This window comes from Leucoraja erinacea, chromosome 40 (assembly GCF_028641065.1).
Source record: "Leucoraja erinacea ecotype New England chromosome 40, Leri_hhj_1, whole genome shotgun sequence".
NCBI lineage: Eukaryota > Metazoa > Chordata > Chondrichthyes > Rajiformes > Rajidae > Leucoraja > Leucoraja erinaceus.
Window position 1 is genome coordinate 5664715 of NC_073416.1, and position 23349 is coordinate 5688063.

At 40.6% G+C, this 23349-nt stretch overlaps 1 protein-coding gene across 10 annotated transcripts in view; it reads right to left on the minus strand.

Moving 5' to 3' along the window:
* ikzf4 (IKAROS family zinc finger 4) overlaps positions 1 to 23349 on the minus strand; it is a 90574-nt gene that overhangs the window by 44181 nt on the left and 23044 nt on the right. For 7 of the 10 annotated variants that reach the window (XM_055664340.1, XM_055664339.1, XM_055664343.1 and 4 more), the window contains one exon: positions 7466 to 7520. In XM_055664340.1, coding sequence (XP_055520315.1) covers positions 7466 to 7505 — 40 coding nt within the window. In that variant the 5' untranslated portion in view covers positions 7506 to 7520. Of the gene's footprint in view, positions 1 to 1519; positions 1641 to 7465; positions 7521 to 19762; positions 20199 to 21900; positions 22128 to 23349 lie in introns of those variants that run through there. The other 3 variants (XM_055664342.1, XM_055664335.1, XM_055664341.1) reach the window with 3 other exon arrangements.

Here is a 23349-nt window from a genome sequence, read left to right on the forward strand (position 1 = left end):
TCTGGAATGAGCAAGGCTTAAAAAACAATGACAGAAAGGGTCCTTCAACCCTTGAGCAGCAGATTTCATTTTGCACAACTGTTACCCAAAATATAGGGTAAAATTACAACAAATGCAACTTCTGCCAAAACAAAATTCCCTTGAATAAAGTTGTCCGCATTCATAAATTGAAATCTTCCAAATTATGGTGTGTTGGACAAGTGTGACATATTTTCTGTTAAGGGCATGTTATGAAATGTCCTACATCATTTCAGGGTGCAGTCAAATGGAAGACATCAGGAGTTATACAATTTCGCAGGATTTTTTAAATAAAATAGACTCACAAACCCAACAGCATAGAAGCAGTCAAGAGTAGAGTGGTAGAGCTGGGTATCATCAATGCAAACATGGAAGTTATGCTCATGTGAATGAGTGCAGCTTCCATATTTTGGGCATATAAAGTCCATCGGGCATAGAGTCAAAGTCAGTCATTCAGCACAGAAACAGGCCATTCAGCCCAATTTTCCCATACCGACCAAGATACTTGTCCCACCTGTCCACATCTGACCCATATCCCTCTAAACCTTTCCTATTTGTGTACCTGTCCAAATGTCTTTTAAATGCGGTTATAGTACTTGCCTCAACTGCCTCCTCTGGCAGCTTGTTCCACATACCCACCACTCAATGTGCGAAAATGTTGCCCCTCAGGTTCCTATTAAATCATTCCCCTCACCTTCAACCTATGTCATCTGTGTGCGACAAAGGCAGCAACCAACTGCAGATCCTTGGAAATTAAGAATACGAATGGAAATGGGACATAAATAAATCTCGACACAGTTGGATGCAGTAGAATGAAACCACAGACAGTCCCACTGAGACAGAAACAGATGAGGCATCATAGGAAGATGGTGTAGCCACCACACTGAAGGCGGTGGCAATGTTAAGAAAGGATAATATGGTATGCTCACAATTACAGATGAAGTTTGTGATTTTGATTAAGACTACCTTGGTCAGTTCTGTTAGAGTAACGATGCTCTAGCAATGGTAGATATGCAATTGGGAAGTAAAGCAAAACAAACACATTTGAAGGCTATGAAGGAAATGGAGACTGAAAAGAAAAACATGCAACTAGCCAAGGGTAGCGAGATAAGGGAGAAATTACACAATTTCTATCAGGCATGGGAATTATGTGTAATTTAATTAAGATGGTGCTAGTTAACTAACTATATTTCAAAATTCAAGATGTACCTGAAATATGGTGATTTTGTTTCTGTAGGTGCTCGTAGAAACATTTGCAGACTATCACAGAATTGGTTTCTCAAATATACGAAGTAGAAATCCAGTAAATGCAACACTGTTCAGAATTTGCTACTCAAGTTTCAGGGTTGGGCACTTTAAAGCTACGAATCCGTTGGTATTATTTGATGCTTTAGGTCATTTCCTCGCGATCAGTGCAGGGAGACACTAAAGAGGCTGGCTCAGTTTCATTTCTTGGAAGATGCATTTCCAGGAAGATAGGTTACCAAAAGCATGAAAATACCTGGCAGTGGTGTGGCCCGATTTATTTTCTCCTTGAGGCTCGAGTTACATTATAAAATGGAAGAGCAATTTTCCCTCTGAGCATCAAATCTTCTGTGTTTGACTGTCGATTTCATCCCTCCCTATTTAATAAAAACAGTTGAGGAATGCTTGCTGACAAATAATACTGTACACATTTTTTTTAGGGAATCCTATGCGCTTTTGTCACTAATTATACAATGCACTGTGTATAGCCTGCAGTTGACTTGAAATATGCTGCAACAAAACATTTCTACAGGTCACCCTGTGACTTTTAACAATAGTCTTCTATTTGTATTTAGAAACTCCATTCTAGGACTTTGACATCCGGTGGGTGTGTTTGTGCTGTCAAATAGATTTCCATAGCTTGGCATCAAACTTGGACATCTTGGGAATAGATGTACAAAAAGAGATTTGACAGCATTAATGTAAGGAGGCAGCTCCTGGATGTTGAACTCAGAATCCCAATTAATGCAGCTGTTCTGTAATTTTTCTTTTATTAACAGGATAAGTTAAAGAAAATATTTTTTATTAACTCCTCTAAATTTGCACTCCTCCTTTTGTTTCTGAAATTGGCAAATCATTTAAGTGTATATTTAGTGGTGATTGGCATTTCCATTATGACCTACAATTCAAACCCCTTGCTTTGGAAATGGCCAAACAGAGTATAAAAAGAATATACGACTTGGGGGTTGCAACTGAATGTCAATGAGTCAAGAACGGCATCCGGTAATATTTATTCTACGTATCAAAGGTATGAGATCCATTGTATGAGTCTCAGAGTTGTACAGCATGGACGCAGGCCCTTCGGGCCAACTCGTCCATGCTGGTCACAATGCCCCAGTACTGCAATAATGTTCTCCTTGATCAATACTGCAATGTCCCCTCCTCCTGCATTCGGCCCTTCCCCTGTCACGAGTGTAAATTCTATATTGTGCAACACTGCATACACCTGCTTTTCATTCAGCCGTGGATCATTGATGTTCATGTATAAAAGGTTTCATTAGTATTTTTTTAAATCTTTACAAACTCATTTGGAAATGAACATATTGAATTCATGAATTAAGCAATTTTTGATTATTCCTGCGAGTACCAGCAATAGAAACGGTGAAGAGACGTTTTAACCTAGTTTATATGCACAAAATTCCAATTTGGAGTCATTCAATGTTTGTGGACAAGTCACAAATTTAACACAATAACAACACTTTTTAAATTTAAAAAAAAATGAAGTTTGATTAATCCAGTTCTAGCAAATGTCGAGGTGCAAGTGTAATAAATACTGGCAGGCTAGAGTACCATATGTACTCTGGTGTTAACATTTGGCAGCTTTCACTCCACTTGGCTTCTGACATCTTGCAGCTGTTTGGTTTCCCTTGCAGTTGAAGGGAATCACTTGAGCTACTGTTACTTTAAAGATTTAAATGTTTATAAATCGAAAATGTGAACATTTCAATGAATGCATATGCCAACTGTGCTCAGACAGAATTGTGCCCCTTTATTTAGAGTCATACAGCATGGAAACAGGCCCAACAGTCCAACTTGCCCATGCCAACCAAGATGCCCATCTACCCTAGCCCCACTTGCCCACATTTGGCCCATATCCCTCTATACCGTTCCTATCCATGTACCTGTCCAAATGGCTTTTAAATGTTATGGTGCCTACTTCATCTGACAGCTCATTCCAATATTTGCCAAAAAAGTGTTCCTCCTGTGGCGAGAGGATGCAGAACTGACTTTGCACTTCAGATCTGCGTTTGAGATATGCCATGTGAGCAAGAAATGATAACTCCAGGCTTTTTTTAATATCAGGGTGGCATCAAGCATTGAGCTATTGTTAAACACCACCTTGTGGCTAAAGGAAGAACGCCTTTAGTTATGGACAGCAAAGAGACCCTCCGTCAGCCCCTTCGTGCTTAAACCACGTGGATTGCAAGGGGAAGGAAAACTTGCTTTGGTCAACTTTCGCCAAATGTTTTCCATATTTTCTCATTTGGCCAAAACCTTTATTCTGCAAATAAACACAATTTCTTCAGGACCCATCTTTGGAAATTTCACAGGCTTAGAAATAATGTTAATCACAATTTTGTATCAGGAAGATTCCACTCCACTTTGATCATGCAATTTCATACATTCATCCTTCTCCACTCTGAAAGTAGAGAGCCAATTTCGTTAGTCAACCTGGGAACTAGGTAAGAGTGGACAAGGTAATTCTCTATTACTCCTTCCTTGTGAGTACAATTTTTAAACTTGCAGGTTTATGGTGCAGTAGTTTTTTTTTTTTTTATTATCACAAATTAAGCACGGCATTATATTATTTTGCTTTTATTTATTTTTTTGTTTAATTGTGATGGCACCACCTTAAAATTAATATTGAGCTCTTCAAATTGTCCAAAAAATTAATTCAAAAGAAATTATGGATTGTCGTGTTTCATTTATGGGCACTTGTATTCCTGAGCAAGACTTGCTTCTTGTTAAGGACATGTAGGATCGCATGCATTGATGGAAGAGGAGCAGGACGTTTTCTTGTGTCCTTGCCAACATTCCAGAGGATGCTATAATACACTACGTGTTAATTTTCCTTTCTCAACAACAATTTTTTGTAAAATCACAAAAGAATACATCTTTAAGGAGGACTGGCTGATAATTTAAAAGTATTAATGGTGCTCAATAGTATCACAAGCTGTGTAACACAGGCACTGCTAAAATATTGAAGCTTCAGGCCTTCAGAACTCACTGGTTAACGAGCTACTAATTTTGTTCACTGCTGTTTGATCGTAATGCTTGTGATGCGTGCATGTGCTTTTTTTGGCAAAACATTCAGGCAGGATTCAGTGTGATACTTGACAAAGATTAAAAAGATTGTAGTCTTTCATAACATGGATTTTCTGCAAACAATGTCACTTTATTCATACTTTGAAAAATAAATACCAGAAGACAAGTTTACAAAAGACAAATATCACAATTCAAGCATAAAAGCAAGCTTTTGACACTTTATTACTTTAAAAAGCCTAAAAACTACTTACTCCAAGGCAGGGAACCACGTCAGGATTAGGCTGGGATGAATTGGCATTGACAAAACTGCTACCTAATCACAATAACTATTCACCCATAATTTTAATTTGCAAAGAAACTCACATTCTGCTACTGAAAATGAAAAATACCAGAGAGAAGCACAATATCTCAACGGCTTTAACATAATGCAGTAAGTTTAGAAAACCAGTAAGAGATGTGAAAGACTGTGCAAAGTATTCAATTTTTCTTTTTAACGTAAAGTACAGAAAGATTAGAGATTGTGTCTTTAGTTCATACTTCAAGTTACAAAGTGGAAAGCAAACAAATAAAAAAGGTTAAGGAATCTGCCAGAGGTACAATTTCTAGGGATCCAGTAATGGGGAAAGCTCACTTCCAGGAATGCACAGTGCATATTATCTCAAGAGTTCCACATTAGAAACGCTCCAGGAAAATATGAAGCAGTATGGTGGCTTCAGCCCTGAGAAATTCAAGCAGTAATTCTGCCCACACATTCACCTCCAGTATTGTGGACAGCAGAGAGTGTTCCACGATTTCGTCCAAGTCACGAGAAATATTCTAAAGCGCACACACAATGCTGGTTTGCTAGTTGTTATTCATGGTGGTCAATCTTACCCTCATGCTCGTTGGAGCACTTATGCAAGGAAAAAAAATTGAAAATTAAGATGCTTCAGTTTTTGTGCATCTTTTCACTGATCCAAGAACAGCATTGAAGAGACTTGGGAATATAGCTACCTCCCCACTTCTTCGTCAAAAATGTAATATCATTATTAAAGTCATTCCTGAAAAGAATATAGCTCCAGAGACACAAAGACAATGGTGGTACCATATCAAAATGGCAATATTAATGTCCACAAGATATCAGCAGACTATTCAGCCGAGGTCATTACCCAAATCATATCTCGTCACCCGTCAGTGCCATCTTACAATATGCATCATTGTATGATAAATTATGAACTAAAGCCTTGCACAATTTACCCACTCACTAGCTCTGTTGCAGAGGGGTCAGTTTTGATACGCCAGGTAGGACTAAATAAGTGCTGAAGAGCAGATAACCCAGCCAACTTTCCATTCCCAACACCTAGTCAACCAAACAATCCCCAAAATCTCTGGTCGAGTCCATCTAAACAGACCAACTAATTAAACCCGCGTAAAAAGCAAATTTAACCAACCTCCTCAAAACAGACACATATAACGTGGTGCTTTTAGGAGGTTAGACAAACAATATGTTGGAACGTTAGCACACATTTAACCAAGACTGCACAGATAAGGAGGATATGTTCGCAAGGAGCGATCCCTACCAAGTGGTTAACACATAGCATGCTAGTTTTGAACAGAAGGTTAGTGGAATTATGTCACCCGCTTCTACAACCTTGGGTGCACCTGCGCATATGGTCACCATCATAGATGTCAAGTCGGCTTTTGAGAGTGAACTCTCAGAAAGCAATTGGCCCAGATGTAGTCCTTGGACGTGTGCTCAGAACCCGCATGGACAAGCTGGCAGAAGTATTCGCGGACATCTTTAACCTCTCCCTACACCAATCCGAGGTTCCCACTTGCTTTCATAAGACCATTGTAATCCCATGCCAAAGAAAAGTAAGGTAGCATGCCTTAATAACTGTCGCCCAGTGACTCTGACACCCACTATCACAAAGTGCTTCAAGAGATTGGTAATGTGCACATCAACCAGAGCCTCCCAGACAGCGTTGATCTACTGCAATTCACCTATCACTGCAACAGGTCCACGGCAGACACTATCTATCTCCTTGGCAGACACAAAATGCTGTATTAACTCAGCGGGACAGGCAGCATCTCTGAAGAGAAGGAATGGGTGACGTTTCGGGTCAAGCCCCTTCATCAGACTATCTCCATGGCCCCACACTCAGCTCTGGAACATCTGGATACCAAGGACAGACTCCCATTTATTGACTGCAGCTCTGCCTTCAATACTATAATTCCAACCAAACTCATCTCCAAAAACATGGCCCTTGGAGTTGGCATACCCCTCCAAAGCTGGATTCTCATCATCCTGACACACACCACAATCATCAAGGATAGGCGACAAAACATCCCAAATAATAATTCTCAATGCCCGTGGCCCACAAAGATGCGTTCTCAGTCCCCCTACATGGCTGTGTGGCCTAATTCAGCTTTAACTCCATTCCCAAGTTTGAAATGACACCAGCGTAGTGGCCGGATCTCAAACAATGATGAGATGGAGCACAGGAAGGAGATTGCGTGCTTAGTAGCATGGTGTCAAGACAACAACCTACCCCTCAATGCTAGCAAGACAAAGGTGCTGGCTGGTTTCAGAATGTGGGGTGACGGACACGCCCAAGTCTGTATCAATGGTGCTGACGTGGAGATGGTCAAGAGCTTCAGGTTCCTTGCTGTAAATATCACCAACAATGTGTTCTTGTCCAACCATGTTATTGCTGTGGCCAAGTAGACCAACACCTCTACTTCCTCGCAAGACTAAGGAAATTCAGCATGTCTCCACTAACTCTTATCAATTTCTACAGATGTACCATAGAAAACATCCTATTCTGAATGCCACTTACACTGTTTTTAATCTGCCCTTTCTTTGAAGCTGCACTTTATTTTATGATGCATCGTATGATTTGCCTGGATAGCATGCTAAACAAAGATTCTCACTGTACCACACTACATGCAACAATAATGAACCAATACCAACTGTTCACCAGTGGCAACATATCACACCTCGAATAGCATAACATTCAGTAAAACAGAAATACATGGAATCATGACATTTAAGTTTGCAAAAAACATTCCAAAAATATCTCGAGTGGAAAGTTAGAGGAAATTAATTGCTCCATGATATAGCAAGTTTGAGTCAAATTATTCTGACACTTGGAAAATGAGCACAATTTTCCCTTACCAGAGATGTAACCACGACCATTGCAATCTTCTATGTCCATTGTCAAAGTGCTGTGCTAGAAAGTAAAAAAAAAAAAGGGTTTAAAAACCATTCCTGACATGGAAAGAATCTTTCAAATGTAACGTTTAAGAGACTCTGAGTAAACTACAAAATCGTCAGCCATCCCAAAAATGGTAAAGAAGTAGAAAGTCGTGGTTGAACTCCTGGTTGTTGCACTGAATTGCTATGTGGCTGAGCTGTCACAAGGAGAATATTTGGGGAAAGACATTAACGGATTTACTATGATTCATGTTATATTACTGAATGATGGCAATGTTAACCCATTGTCAGAGGAAGGACGAAAATAATTTCCTCAAAAGAGATTCATCCGTTTATGGAAATGGTGAATACAATGTCTCGGGGGGGGGGGGGGGGGGGGGGGGGGGGCTTGGGCTGTGAGTGGTATTAGCATCCTTCGTACGGATTCAATTCAAAGCCTCATTACAACTTTTTTTTTATTTTTTTTTATTTTTTTAATAAGTTGAAAATCAAGCTGTACAGATAACCCAAAAGTCCATGATCTCAGATTGGGCGTGTTGTACCGAATCCCAATGAAAGGCTGACTTGTACGTCACTTAAAAAAACATGCTTATCAGACATTCATGCAAGTTAAATCCACATTGATTATACTTAAAACACATACGGGAAAATTTATGCTAATTTAAAGAATACTACAGCTTGAGACTACTGAAATTCTTGTTAATAAAAGCAACTCACTCACTTGAATCATTCTACGATGCAGGTGAAAGAGAACATACTGGAATTCTAGATTTAGATCAGGTATGTGTCTCTTCAATCTGGAAATCCAATGGCACATATGTTCTTTTTCACCGGCATTATAGAATGATTCAAGTGAGCCAGTTGCTTTTATTTACACACAATTTCAGTAATTTCAACCTGTAATATTCAGGTAATTGTGTGTCCGCTGACATGCACTATTTTAAAAAAAGTATACCAAGGTTACATGTCAACCCCAGTCAAGAAAAAGCAGTAAATTATATCTATAATACGCAACTCTCATTTAATGATCTCCCCCCAAAGGGAACATTAATCAGGATATAAAATTAAATGATCTTCCCAGTTATTTAATGCTTAATCATTTCATTATTCAATCGAGTTGGTGCATATGACTGGCAGATTATCTATATGGAAACTTGATCAAACATGAAAACATTCAGTAACACATCCAAAATTAGTCAATCTTAAATAAATTAATAGTTTGAGCAGTTGCAGCACAACCAGAAAGTGACTAATTTTTCCAAAAATCTAAAAAAAAAAATTTGCAGATATAGGAAAGTCTGAAATAAAAACAGAAAACACTGGAAATATTCAGCGGGTCCGGCAGCATCTTTGGAAACGGGCAGAGCATTTTTCAGATGAAGAGTCTGAATAAGGGTCTGATCATAAATGCCAACTCTGCTTCTCTTTCTGCTGACTGCGAGTCTTTCCAGCAGTTTATTTTTATTATTTAAATTTGGAAAAATAAGTAATCTAAATGGCGCCTTTGAAAATGTTTAATGAATACTAACTCAGATCAAGGGTATATTTTGAATGTCATTTTTAAAATGGTTCAGAGAGTGGCCTCGAAACACACGTCAAAGAATATGTCAACACGCCATGACTCTATTGCAGAGAAGAATGAAGAAGCATCCCCTTTTCAAGTGAACCACATTCTGACAACTAGTTAAGATTTCAACAAAATATCATGTTACTGTTTCAACTTCACCAACATTGCTGCAATGTGGTTTAATGTGCTAAAAGATACACCAATTGAAATACAGGCAAGGGGTATGTTTTCAGGTTGTGGACAATGTGCGTTGAATGTTGAGGGAAGACGTTGCGTGCCCTTGTCTCATTATTTGGCATCTGTGCAGTGTAATGCCTATCCACTGTTTGTCAACCTAAGCCTGGAGTCTTGATGTGGGTTTGCACAGGCTATTTCACTTTGAATTAGAACACAAAGTCAGTGAGCAGCCCCACTCTCAAGTAGGATGTAAAGACAGTCTTCGGATCAAACAACTGATGTTGGATGCCAAGGATATTTCCTTGACAAACTCCTATACATATGTCCTGGGAGCACTGGTCTCCATCAACCACTGTCACCTGCTTAGATCAAAATAACTGCAGCCACAAAAGGTTTTACCATTAACCCATAATCACTTCATCTTTGCTGGGCTTCCTGCTGCCTTGATGTCAAGAGTTGCTATTCTCAACTTCTCTGTAATATTCATCAAACTCGTGATGAGCTTATTCAAACCCTCTGAAGAAGGGTCTCGACCCAAAACATCTGAAGAAGGGTCCTGACCCTTTAGTTTAAAACTAAGCTAAAAGACCCAAATGTTACCTATCCATGATCCATGTCCTCCAGGATCCATTGGGTTCCTCCAGCATTTTGTGTATTTCCTTGATAAACCAATATCTGTAGTTCCAGGTTTCCACATTATAAGCTAGTGTGAGCTGTTTTTTTTAAGCAGATGTCACAATGATTCAATTTCATTCACAATTGAGAGAAGGCTCATCTTCTCATTTGGTTGTGTTAAATTAATAACAATTGTTACAGCACAGGATTCCATCGTTCTGTTCCCAATCATAGATCATCTTATTCAGTCCCATTTCCTCTCAAATCATGAAAGGACACAAAGTGCTGGAATAACTCAGCGGGTCAAGCAGCATCTGTGGAGAACATGGATAGGTGATGTTTCGGGTGGAGACCTTTCCTCATACTCTCCTGCACTTTGTGTCCTTTCGTGCAAGCCAGTATCTGCAGTTCTTGTTTCTACATTTTGACTCCTATCAAATCATGTTCCAAGTGGTAACCGAGTTTTGTTTGATTGGCTGTTTCCACCATCCTTACGGGCAGAAGTTCAGACCACAAACATGTGTACAAAACATTTCCCTCACATTCTCCACGTTTACCCATCACTTTGATTCTGTGCCCCCATCCTCGAACCACCTGTCAATGCAGATAGCTTTTCTCCAGCCTGCAGCTTGCACGATCACATGCACCATCATCAAATATCCTCTTAATCTCCTTTCCTCCAGGAATAACATTTGCATCTCAGGTAAAATAGTGTGGCAGAAAATCTTTATTCCTCAAACAAATGATTCTGACGTCAAATGAGAGGACAATTTATCTTCTCACCTCGAGTTAACTTAAGGGTAGCTAGAGAGATGTATTGGTTTGTAATTTAACTGGCTGCTGCAAATTACCCATACAAATGGGATTGCACCGAGCGCTGGCGTCAACTCAATGGGCCGAATGTCCCCCTTCTATGTGGTTCAGAAAAATGAAAACTCTGTGAATTAGATCTTTTGTGCAGGGAAAATAATACAAGCTAAATGGTGCAAAGTTTAATACACCATTATCATTTAAATCATTTAGTAATTTGCAAGAGATTTGCCATGAATGATCACAAATTGTTAGATGATTTGCATCACTAAGTGTTTGCCATATGAAAACAGCTTACCATAATCTCCCCGTGATATTCACAAAATTGTTGCATTTGTACACTAATTGCAAATTAAACTCCATGTAGAAAGTTCAGGGTAGTACTTAGCAGTTCAAACCTTGTTGTATAAAATAGGACGTATTCCTGTTAAGCCACTGAACAGATGAAACAAAAATGCAGTCTCAATCTGAGAGATGTCAAATTGTTGCGCTTTTATTTTAAACATCATATACTTAAATTTATTTTCGCTATCAAATGAATCTCCATTTCCCATTTATTTATTTCTACACCCAGTTTGACAAATTGGAGCTACTACTTTCTCTAGCTTTCGTTTCTCAGCTTTTTGATCTTTTTACCTATAAGACAGATAGATGCTCTCACTTTCAAAAATGTGGCGTGCATAAAGTTTTCTATCTGGAGGATGAGGGGTAAGGAGTCTAACTAATGAGCCACATAAATACATACAATCAACACACTGAGCTTACATTTTACTAAAAAAAAATATCAGAATGACATTATGAACATCACAATCAAATTAAATGGGGGGGGGGGGGGGGGGGGGGGGGGGGAGGCATGAAACACCGCAAGCAAAAGCATTTTTTTAATCTATACTAGCAGCATGGGAACTGGATTTTAGGTATCAGACAAAAAAAAACCTTGGAATAACTGGTTTCAGTCACCTGAGAATTACTCGATGCCAACTCTTGAACTGAAGTAAATTGAAGGTACTTTTATATTTCACGCTCCTGCAGACCAGGTCACGGGAGCCCAAATTTGTGATCGATCTCTCCTCATTTACATTGCTAATATCAGCTTCCTCCCCCACAGGCAAAATCACAGACATAAATTTTCATGGGTCTGTGAATCCATCAGTGGTTTAAGGAAGGCAGTTTATGCAACGTATGCTGATGCAAAGACAGATGGCTATAACCCAAGTGAGGGAGGGGGGGGGGGGGGGGAAATGTCAAAGTGTCTTGATTGTTCATCCACTAACAAGGAAGGAAAGCTGGATATAAATCACAAAACATGTTTGGTGTTGTCCAAGTGATGTATGGTTACAATCATTATGTTGTACCATTTCAGGGGAACCACAAATTCATTCAGCTGATGTGTACAATTGTTCATGGAGCAACTCTCAGTAACAAGGGAAGGGAGGCCATGTGAGTGGCAGGGTGTTTAAAAGATAGGTGCAAATATAATTAACTATTGAATGTAGAGACACTGAGAATATATGAAGAGTTCTTGTTTTGTATATATTTTTTTAATCTGAATAAATTTCGTTTTGGGGGAAAAATAACTCATTATTGGACATACGCTGGTCAGTGACAGTTAACTATTTGCAACTTGAATTTGATTGGTAAACCAATTGGAACAGTTATTCATGCCATTTATGAATCATATTAAAAACAAATCTGAACAACTCCATTAATTTAGTTTTAGGTTTATTATTATTGTCAGGTGTACAGTGAAAAGCTTTTGTTTGCATGCTATCCAGTCAAGGACAATACATAAATACAATCACGCCGTCCACAGTGTACAGATAAAGGATACAACATTTAGTGCAAGATATAACATTGAAGCCCTATTAAAGATTGTTCAAAGGTCTCCTGTGAGGTAGATGGGAGGTCAAGACTGCACCCCAGCTGATCAACAAATGATTATAAATCAAGGTTTTATGCTTGCATTTGTCTGGTTTTGTTTAGCCTGTGCTCAAAAGTTCAAGCCCTGCTCCAATGCAGTTAGAGAGCAGAACCCACTTTTCAAATGAGATATTAATCTGGGGACCGAGAAAGTATATTCCCGATTCACTTCAGTGTATTGTGGTGGGTAAGGTAAGAGGATAGAAGAAAAATGTAGAAATGCAAATTTGATCTGAGCAAGGGGGGGGGAGAGAAAAATAAATGACATTTCTTTCAATTAAAAATATCCTTTCATGCAGACTACTTTAATACCCAGCCCGTTGAGAGCAAGTTTAAGCGGGGATCTTAAGCAAAGATGTTCTGCATTTGAATTTGAAACACTCCACTGTTGAAAGAATCAATACAAACTACCCAAGTTTGTACATGAATGATAACGACAGTGGAAAGCTACATATAAAATACTAATGTAGGTGCTTTATCTTCACACCATAACACTGTTGCTACCCTGGATAAGTGAAAAACAAGTTTTCACTTTGGAAATTACACGTACCAGATGGATTCATCCTCAAGTAAACATTAACTGATCAAAGATGGATTAAAATAAATACATTTACATCACACTACGAGCATTCCCTGTAGTTGGCACTGAATGGTTTTTTACAAGTACACAATAAATGCAGATTCCAAGCTATTAATTAGCTACTAAATGCAAAATATGAAAAACTATCAATTTCAACCAAGGTTCCAACCAAATACACTTGCACTTGGCAAAATTTGAATCCAATTACTAACTTGCTAGAATGGGTCAATTCAGCACGATGACTTAAGACTTGCTCTGTTAACAGGTTTAGTACAGACCTTAACTCTGTTCCAGATCCAATCCGTTAACATTTAATCTCCAATGAATTTAAAAAAGATCAGGCTTTCAATTAAGCTGGGTCAATAGCAAAGTCAATCAGAATATAATTCAAATCAGTGGGTTTTCGTAAAAATATAAAATTAGAATTCAGGGATCAGTGTTAAATTAAAATCACAAAGACGATGGAAACTGTTTAACACTGATATTATTGGAGGCTGTGGCTATTATAATTTTAGTAATAACTACACAACAAACACATTTGAAGGAGTGGAAATTAGTTTGTAAAGTAGCATTTGTAAAGTCAATTTTAAAATGAATCATTCTGGATGATAATGTTACATCTTTTAACCAAATTATGGATAAAAGATAAAAGTTCAGATCTGAACTGAATATATATCTAATACAGAGAATGCACAACTGTGAAAGGTGGCACTCCTCGAATTGAAAACATTTAGATAAAATATTCAGAACTTACAGAGTTACTATGAGGGTTTGACATGTTGACTTGTCTCCTTGCTGCTGTCGCACAATGGATACTTTTGGAGTCCTTGTGCAATGTGCCGCAGCTCCAAATGCAACAAGTGACTTTAAATGAAGGAGCTGAATGGTTATGAAAACTCTACGTAATTTGAAGGCTGACTCATTCCCTCTCTCGCTTTTCAGGTTGCAAATTACTCGATGCAAAGAGTATATACTTTGGTCTCATTCCATTTAATGGAAATGTTTTTGCTTTAAAAATAACTTTAGAAAGAGGAGAGAAACATTTAGAAACAAAAGTGCTAGATCCATAAAATATACATTTGCATCATATGGCACTTTAGGCACCAATCCATGCACCTTGCATGAGGAAGCACACACACAAAATCTGGAAATAATAATAATAATAATAAATTTTATTTATGGGCGCCTTTCAAGAGTCTCAAGGACACCTTATAAAAATTTTGCAGGTAGAGGAAAAACATGTAAGGGGAATGAAATAAATAGTAGAGACATGACTAGTACACAAAGTAAAGACAGAATTCAATACAAAACACAATAATAAGGCAATTAATGCACAGATGAAAAGGGAGGGGGACGTGGGGCTAAGGATAGGCAGAGGTGAAGAGATGGGTCTTGAGGCGGGACTGGAAGATGGTGAGGGACACGGAATTGCGGATCAGTTGGGGGAGGGAGTTCCAGAGCCTGGGAGCTGCCCTGGAGAAGGCTCTGTCCCCTAAACTGCGGAGGTTGGACTTGTGGATGGAGAGGAGACCGGCTGATGTGGATCTGAGGGGGGAGAGGAGGTCAGTGAGATATGGGGGGGGCCAGATGGTGGAGGGCTTTGTAGGTGAGGATCAGGATTTTGTAGGTGATCCGGTGGGAGATGGGAAGCCAGTGAAGTTGTTTGAGGACTGGAGTGATGTGATGCCAGGATTTGGTGTGGGTGATGCATTCTGGACCAGTTGGAGTCGGTTGATGTAGGTGGAGCTGATGCCAAGGAGGAGTGAGTTGCAATAGTCCAGTCGGGAGGAGATGAAGGCATGGGCGAGTCTTTCAGCAGCGGGAGGTGTGAGAGAGGGTCTGAGCTTGGCGATGTTGCGGAGATGAAAGAAGGAGGTTTTAATGACATGGCGGATGTGAGGCTCAAGGGAGAGGGTGGAATCAAAGATCACGCCAAGATTGCGGGCCTGGGGAGATGGGGAGACATTGGTGCCGTCGATGGTGAGAGTGGGGTTATTGATTTTGCTGAGTGTGGATTTGGAGCCTATGAGGAGGAATTCTGTCTTATCGCTGTTGAGTTTGAGGAAATTATGTTGCATCCAGGTTTTTATAGCTGACAAACAGGAGTTGATATTGGAGAGGGGGGGGGCGGGTTGTGGGGGGATTTGGTGCCAAGGTAGATCTGGGTGTCATCAGCGTAACAGTGGAAGTCCAGGTTGAAGTGGTGGAGTATCTGACCAAGGGGGAGGATGTAGATGATGAAGAGGAGGGGGCTGAGTACGGAGCCTTGGGAAACGCCTTGAGTGACTGTGGCTGTAGCTGTAGCAGAGGTGTGGTTGTGGAGAGAGATGAAGTGGGATCTGTTGGAAAGGTAGGAACGGAGCCAGCTGAGTGCAGAGCCTTCAATGCCGAGGTCTTTGAGTCTGGTGAACAGGATGTTATGGTTCACTGTATCGAAGGCTGCGCTCGGGTCGAGGAGGATGAGGATGTTGAGGGAACCAGTGTCAGCAGAGGTGAGGAGGTCGTTGAGGACTTTGAGAGCAGTTTCTGTTCTATGGAGGGGACGAAAGCCAGATTGGAGGGGTTCAAGTAGGTTATACGCAAGGAGGTGGGAATGAAGTTGCGACGCAACGATACGCTCCAGGGTTTCTGAAAGAAAGGGGAGGTTTGAGATTGGGCGGTAGTTAATGAGAGAGGAGGGATCAAGACCAGGTTTCTTTAAGATTGGTGTAACAGCAGCAGTTTTGAAAGCGGAGGGGACAATTCCTTGGGACAATGAGGAGTTGAAGAGATTAGTGAGGTAGGGGCAGAGAACGGGGAGGCAGGACTTCAACAGGGGAGTGGGGAGAGGGTCGATGGAGCAGGTAGTGGGTTTAGAAGAGCAGATGAGTTTGGAGATTTCAATAGGGGTGACCAGGTCAAACTGGGAGAGGAAACAGTGTGGAGGAGGGGTAAGGAGGTCAGTGGAGATGTTGAAAGGAGGGGCCTTGGTAGGTGGTGGAGTAGATGCTGGGGAGTCAGGTACAGGGGATAAAGATTGATAGATGGTGCTGATTTTATCAGTGAAAAAGTGGAGGAATGAGTTGCAGAGATCCGGAGTAGAGGTAGGGAGAGTGTTGGCTCGAGGCTTGAGGAGGTTGCCCACTGTGGAGAAGAGGGTTCTGTGGTTTAGGCAGGGATCGGTGAATATGGAGGAGAGGTAGGCAGATTTTGCAGCAATGAGGGCATCTTTGTAGTCAGTGAGGTGGAGTTTGTAAGCTTCAAGGTGGACTGTGAGAGATGATTTATTTGGGAGTCGTTCAAGTCGGCGACCAGTCTGTTTCAGTTTACGAAGTGCAGGTGTGTACCAGGGTGAAGATGTGTTGAAAGTTACGGTTCTTGTTTTGAGGGGGGCCAGAGTGTTGAGGGAGGTAGACAAGGTGGAGTTCAGATGGTTTGTGAGATCATCAAGTGAGATGGGGGTTGAGTCCAGGGGGAGAGTGGCGGAGAGAAGGTCAGAGAGATGGTGGGGATCAATGGATTTTAGATTACGGAAGGTGATTTCTCGGAGGAAGCAGGGGCGAGGTGTCGGAGAAGGGATGGTGAACCGTATAAGCTTATGATCAGAGAGGGGGAAGAGGCAAGGATGCCTCTTCTTAACACAACACAATTCTTATCACAATCTTAAACAGCCCTCAGTGCTAGGCGAGTATTAAATGGAATTGTTACCTTCTGTGTCCACAAGGACTTGCCATTTTATCGCAAAATAGCTTAGGAGACCTGGTTCTTACTAAACAGAAATTCCAATCTATTAGTGATGTTCATGAATTATAGTAATCCTTTGCAGAACATGATTATACTCTTAGTGCAACCCTGGTGTGAAGAGAAAATCCATTAACAGTTTAACAGTGAAACCCTTGCTTAGTCTTCCTGCTAGTTTCAGTGTTTGTATCTTTTTGTTATCACCTCTTTCACAGCCAACAATAGACCATTCTGTGCTCCACCTTTTCATGATCAGCAGTGCCGGCTCCGATTTGTTCTGTACCTTTTCATACCTCTAGTTTCTCTCTTCACCGAGTCCCAGTCTGAAGAAGGGTCTCGACCTGAAATGTCACCTATTCCTTTTCCCCCCCCCAGAGTTGCCGCCTGATCCGCTGAGTTACTCTAGCAATTTGTGTCTATCTTCGGTGTAAACCAGCATCTGCAGTTCCTTTCTACACATGTACCATTGCATTGATTTTTCATGGCATAAAATCTTCAGATTCTAAATGATACAATTTGTTTGTGACGCTGTGTACAAAGTTTCAAACTGACATTCTATCCATTGCCACAGCAACATCCATCTCTTGCACATTGTACACTTTATCCCCCAAAGTGATGCCAACTTTATCAAATTTTCCTTATCCCAACTTTCACCAATATCCTCATTACTAGCATCCCAAGCACAAAGTTCAAAGGTCTCAAAAACTCTGCTGCCCGTCCCAAACCATCATACTCATCAAATGTCTCATTCTTTGCCATTTCCACTGGCACCCAAATCCCTGTGCTCATTCAAAAGAAAGTCAGTCATTGCCTCAATTTTCTGTTGCCAGAACCCCTTCCAGTCTATGTCTTAGGCTCCTTCTATGTTGATGTTCCAAGGAAGAAAACTGTCACAATCAATTAGCAATAACAAGATTTGGCCCAAAGAGTATTTTTTTCCTTCCTCCTTGCAATTCAGCAAAATGAAGAAGCTGATTCACCACTTTAATATCCATCAAACTGGCTGTAGGAGTTTAAGTTATTAAATACTACATGTGCATAACAATGCCTATGCTAGAAATGAACAAATATCAATTATATTTAAGTCTCCCCCACACTGGATCCCTATCAGTTTGCCTACCGCAAGAACAGGAGTACAGAGGATGCCATCTCAACGGCACTTCACTCCGCCCTCTCCCACCTCGACAACAGAGACACTTACGTAAGAATGCTGTTCATCGATTACAGCTCAGCATTCAACACCATTATACCATCAAAACTGATCACCAAACTCGGTAACCTGGGCATCGACCCCTCCCTCTGCAACTGGATACTGGACTTTCTAACCAACAGACCCCAGTCTGTGAGGTTAGACAAGCACACCTCTTCAACCCTCACCCTGAACACCGGCGTTCCACAGTGCTGTGTGCTGAGCCCCCTCCTCTACTCCCTCTTCACCTATGACTGCGCACCTGTACATGGTACTAACACCATAATCAAGTATGCAGATGATACAACGGTGATTGGCCTCATCAGCAACAACGATGAGCTGGCCTACAGGGAGGAGGTCCAGCACTTAGCAGCATGGTGTGCTGACAACAACCTGGCCCTTAACTCCAAGAAGACCAAGGAGCTCATTGTAGACTTCAGGAAGTCCAGAGGCGGCACGCACACCCCCATTCACATTAACGGGACGGAGGTGGAACGCGTTTCTAGCTTCAGGTTCCTGGGAGTCAACATCTCCGATGACCTCTCTTGGACCCACAATACCTCTACTCTGATCAAGAAGGCTCATCAGCGTCTCTTCTTCCTGAGGAGACTGAAGAAGGTCCATCTGTCTCCTCAGATCCTAGTGAACTTCTACCGCTGCACCATCGAGAGCATCCTTACCAACTGCATCACAGTATGGTATGGCAACTGCTCTGTCTCCGACCGGAAGGCATTGCAGAGGGTGGTGAAAATTGCCAACGCATCACCGGTTCCTCGCTCCCCTCCATTGAGTCTGTCCAAAGCAAGCGCTGTCTGCGGAGGGCGCTCAGCATCGCCAAGGACTGCTCTCACCCCAACCATGGACTGTTTACCCTCCTACCATCCGGGAGGCGCTACAGGTCTCTCCGTTGCCGAACCAGCAGGACGAGGAACAGCTTCTTTCCGGCGGCTGTCACTCTACTCAACAACGTACCTCGGTGACTGCCAATCACCACCCCCCCCACCCCCCCCGGACACTTATTATTATTTATTCAAACCGTTTGCTATGTCGCTCTTCCAGGGAGATGCTAAATGCATTTTGTTGTCTCTATACTGTACACTGACAATGGCAATTAAAATTGAATCTGAATCTGAAGTGCAAACTGAATTACAGCTGCATTGCAGTTTCAGGATTCAAATACACTCAACTGAGAGTTTCCATATTCATCCCATCCGGAGGACTGACTTTGATTTGAGTGTATTACATTTAAAAGGAAAAATATGGAGTAGAGAAATTCAGAGGACTCCAAATTATTACTTCATCATTCAACCAAGCTTCTCTGCATTATAAGCTTTCAGAATGAAGGCAGCAAGAAATATATTTCACCAAGAGATCTTTTGCAGTTGTCATCTACAATGCAAAGCACTAAAAAGGTTTAATTTTAAGAAGAGCTCTCATTCATTCTGTAAAGCCCAATTTTTTTGAAGCTACTAAAAAGGTACATCTTTAAAACTGCAACGCTTTGGTTTCAGTGTTTAAATGTCAGCTTCACCACACCACACTCACTTCATGCTCATTCCATGACTGAGGGGAAGTTCCAGATGAAGTTTATTTTTGATTTAAATTTTGAATCCATTCTTCATCAAATATCAGATTAACAAAAACGATTTTACTCTTAGAATAAAGGTGAAAATTACTCACCGGGATACAAATTATCCAATGCTTGTGGAAAGGCAACAGTAGTACAAGCAAGTAAGCTGTGCTGCATTTCTGACATATAGAATTACTTGCACGCAAACCTTTTTTTCAAATCACATTAAATTAAGTGAAACTGACACATTCTGAAGATAAAGAAAACTGGTTATTCCAGTTATAGTGGCACATACATTTACCATTAGATCAGTATTATTTTACGCAATAGAAATTTGATAGGAACAAGTGGAAGTGTCAGAGGGAACAGTCTTGCACTCCTCAATCAAGTCTCAGGCATATGTGTATTTCTTTCAATTGTTTTTACATGCACAACACTTCCAGGACAATATAAAATTCAAATAAACTATTTTACAGTCACTTAAAGTGTTGAATCTAATTGAATAACAGCCTTACTTGGGTGTCTGTGCATTGTGGTTCCAACTCAATGGCTTATGTTGTACAGGTTTAAATCGGATAGAGATTTCTAGTTAGAGTGCATGGAACAAATTCTATTTACATCATGCACTGCAAAGATTAGACAGCATCTCTGAATATCCTTACACAAGTCCGCAATAGAAAGAGGGAAAACATAGGTAAAAGGCTGTCAAAGCACAGACAGACAAAAGATTTTCTCAACCCGAAACGTCACCCATTTCTTCTCTCCAGAGATGCTGCTTGTCCCACTGAGTTATTCCAGCTATTTGTGTCTATCTTCAGTTTAAACCAGCATCTGCAGTTCCTTCCTCCACAAAAGGATTTTAAAGTCGTCTCAGAGACAGAGAGACGGCACGAATGATTATACATTTTGGAAGGGAGTTACAAAACCAAGGCCTAAGAACAGAAATAACTTTCACCAATGAAAAGCACATTCAGTTTTGGAGCCCAATTGACCTAAAGAAGACTCAAATCTGCTCAAAACTTTGCACGACTTGAAAACATTCCAATAATTTCAGAAACTACAACCAATACAAATTTTAGAACAACACACCTCATAATCCTCCCTTTAAATAAGATGGATTGCAAGAACGTTTATCAACCAAAACAACGCTGAGAAATAATGGTGCTGCAATTGTAATAAGGCAACACAAAATGCTGTCATGTTTTTGTAATATAATTAAGAATTTTTTTCAAAGCTGGCCAAGTAAACCTGTATCTCTTAAATAATCATAATCATACTTTATTAGCCAAGTATGTTTTGCAACAAACGAGGAATTTGATTTGCCATAGTCATACCAATAAAAAGCAACAGATCACACAAAATACAATTTAACATGAACATCCACCACAGTGACTCCTCCACATTCCTCAATGTGATGGAAGGTGAAAAAAAGTTCAATCTCTCCCTTCTTTGTCCTCCAGCAGTTGGGGGCCACTAACCTTCCATTGACGGGACGATCTTACTTCCGTAGCTGGCGGCGTGCCAATCAAGCTCCTGCATCGGGGGGGAATCTCATCTCCCCCGCGACGGGCGATCTACCCAGGGTCGTGGCTAGTCGAACGTCATGCACCTTTTGGAGCTTCCGCCGTCAGTCTCAACCAGAGACTGCGAGCTCCTTTATGTTAAAGTCCGCAGGCCGCAGTTGGAGCATCGATCCCAGGCAAGGGATCGGCTCCGATTGCAAGTCCATGCTTTGAGTGGGGCTCAAAGTCAGTCCTGAGCAAGGCCTCCAGCTCCACGATGTTAGGCCGCAGAGCAACCGGAGATACGATCCAAAAATCTCCGGCAAGGTAAGAGATTGAAAAAAGTTTCCCCCAACCTCACCGCCCACCCCCCACATAAAACAAACCAGTGAACATTAACATATACTTTTTAAACACACTAAAAAGAACAAAAAAAAGACGAAAACAGACAGACTGTACGCGAGGCTGCCATAGAAGCGCCACCCTCTTCACCCTAAATCAATCTATTGCCGCATAGCAAGGTGAAGGGAGGAATCTTGAAGATTGATAGTGGATTTAAAAAAGAAAAACACTTCTGACAAGTTTTGGAACCAAAAACTTCTGACAAGTTTTGGAACCAAAAAACATCTTAACTCACGAAATTCTGTATTTATACTCCTTGAATAAATTATTTAAGTTCTTATTCCTTTCCACCAGTAATTTAGTGGCAGTAAATAGACATTGCTGAGCAAGAATGTAAAGCTTACGGTTTTCACCAGGTTAGAGCAGATTTTACTTGTCCTCATGCCCCAGAGTAGGGTGAGAAATCATATCAACTTCTCATGACTCCAAATGATGTGCAGTGACACTGTAGAATGTGTACACATGGACATTAAATGAGGCAGCTTTGAGATGTTTACTGTCCAGGATTATCCAATTAATGGCTACTTTGCAAGATACTGCAAGGTTGCTGCTCTTGTCACCTGTGAAACTTTACACCAGCTTCAGAAGAGACAAAAACAACTTTCTGTAGACCCACAAAATGTCAACACATCAGGAAAGAAAAGGGGCAAGTTAAAAGCCAGTTTCATACTGGTCTACAAGCTTTGAAGCTCAGTGCCTGTAAATAGTCAGGCAGCATTCCTGCTGTTACATTTAGTTTCTGCTTATTGCCGGCAGGTTTGTAGACCTGGATTTACCTTTAACTCCAAGTTTGCCGCCAGTCTACCATAATCGGATTTAGCAGGATAAAATAGAGATCAGCTCATAGATGTTAGGCTTCTGATATTGACTTAGAAGCCCAATATTGAAGGCAATAAAGTAATATTTTACTTTTAATAGATAGATCTCCACTGACACTGTCATATTCATCTGGCATCTGTTATAGATGAAAAACATTAAACACCTAAAACATTGTAAGAATAAACAATCTTCAAAGAACCGTCAGAATATCAGCAGTGCCAGAAGGATGGGCAAATTTCAACTCCCACAAGCAAACTGTCCAAACCCAGCCTTCAGGCTTGAATTACATTCATTTTTTCTGCTGTGCTGGAGGTAGGAGTAAATATGAAGTCAAACAAGTTTAATAACGAAAAACAACTCTGCACGCTCAAGACCAGAGTTTTCATACTTGATGCTGTTTTGGATTCAGTGGAATTAGATCGATAATGTTTATCAGCCAACTTGGAAGGTGGGGAAGGTGGGGTTATTGAAGTAGTAACGAGGAGTACAATTTCTGCTGGGAACTTCGGGCTATAAGAAAAAATTATTTCTGGAAATCTGTCATATTCTGGAAATCATACAGAAGACAAGGAAATCATTCGGCGTAACCATGCACATACTGGCTCTGACAGAATTCAAAATTAATTCCACCAACTTCCTCAGAGCCTGCAATTATTTACAAGTATTTATCCAACTCCCTTTTTGAAGGCTACTATTGAATCTTCTGCTATCTTTTAATGACAGTGCATTATTATATTTTCTCTGTCTCCTTTGGCAACAATCTTAAATCTACACACTTGCGTTATCAACCTTCCTGACAAAGCAGTTTACTCTAATAAAAACTCTTCGTAGTTTAAGATATTGTAAATATCCCCTGAACATTCTATAATGCAAGACAAAACTTCAAGTTTCTGTACACAACTGAATTGCTTCATTTGCTCCACCATATATTTTTTCAGAGGCTTCAACATCCTTGTTCAAGTATGGTGGCCCGA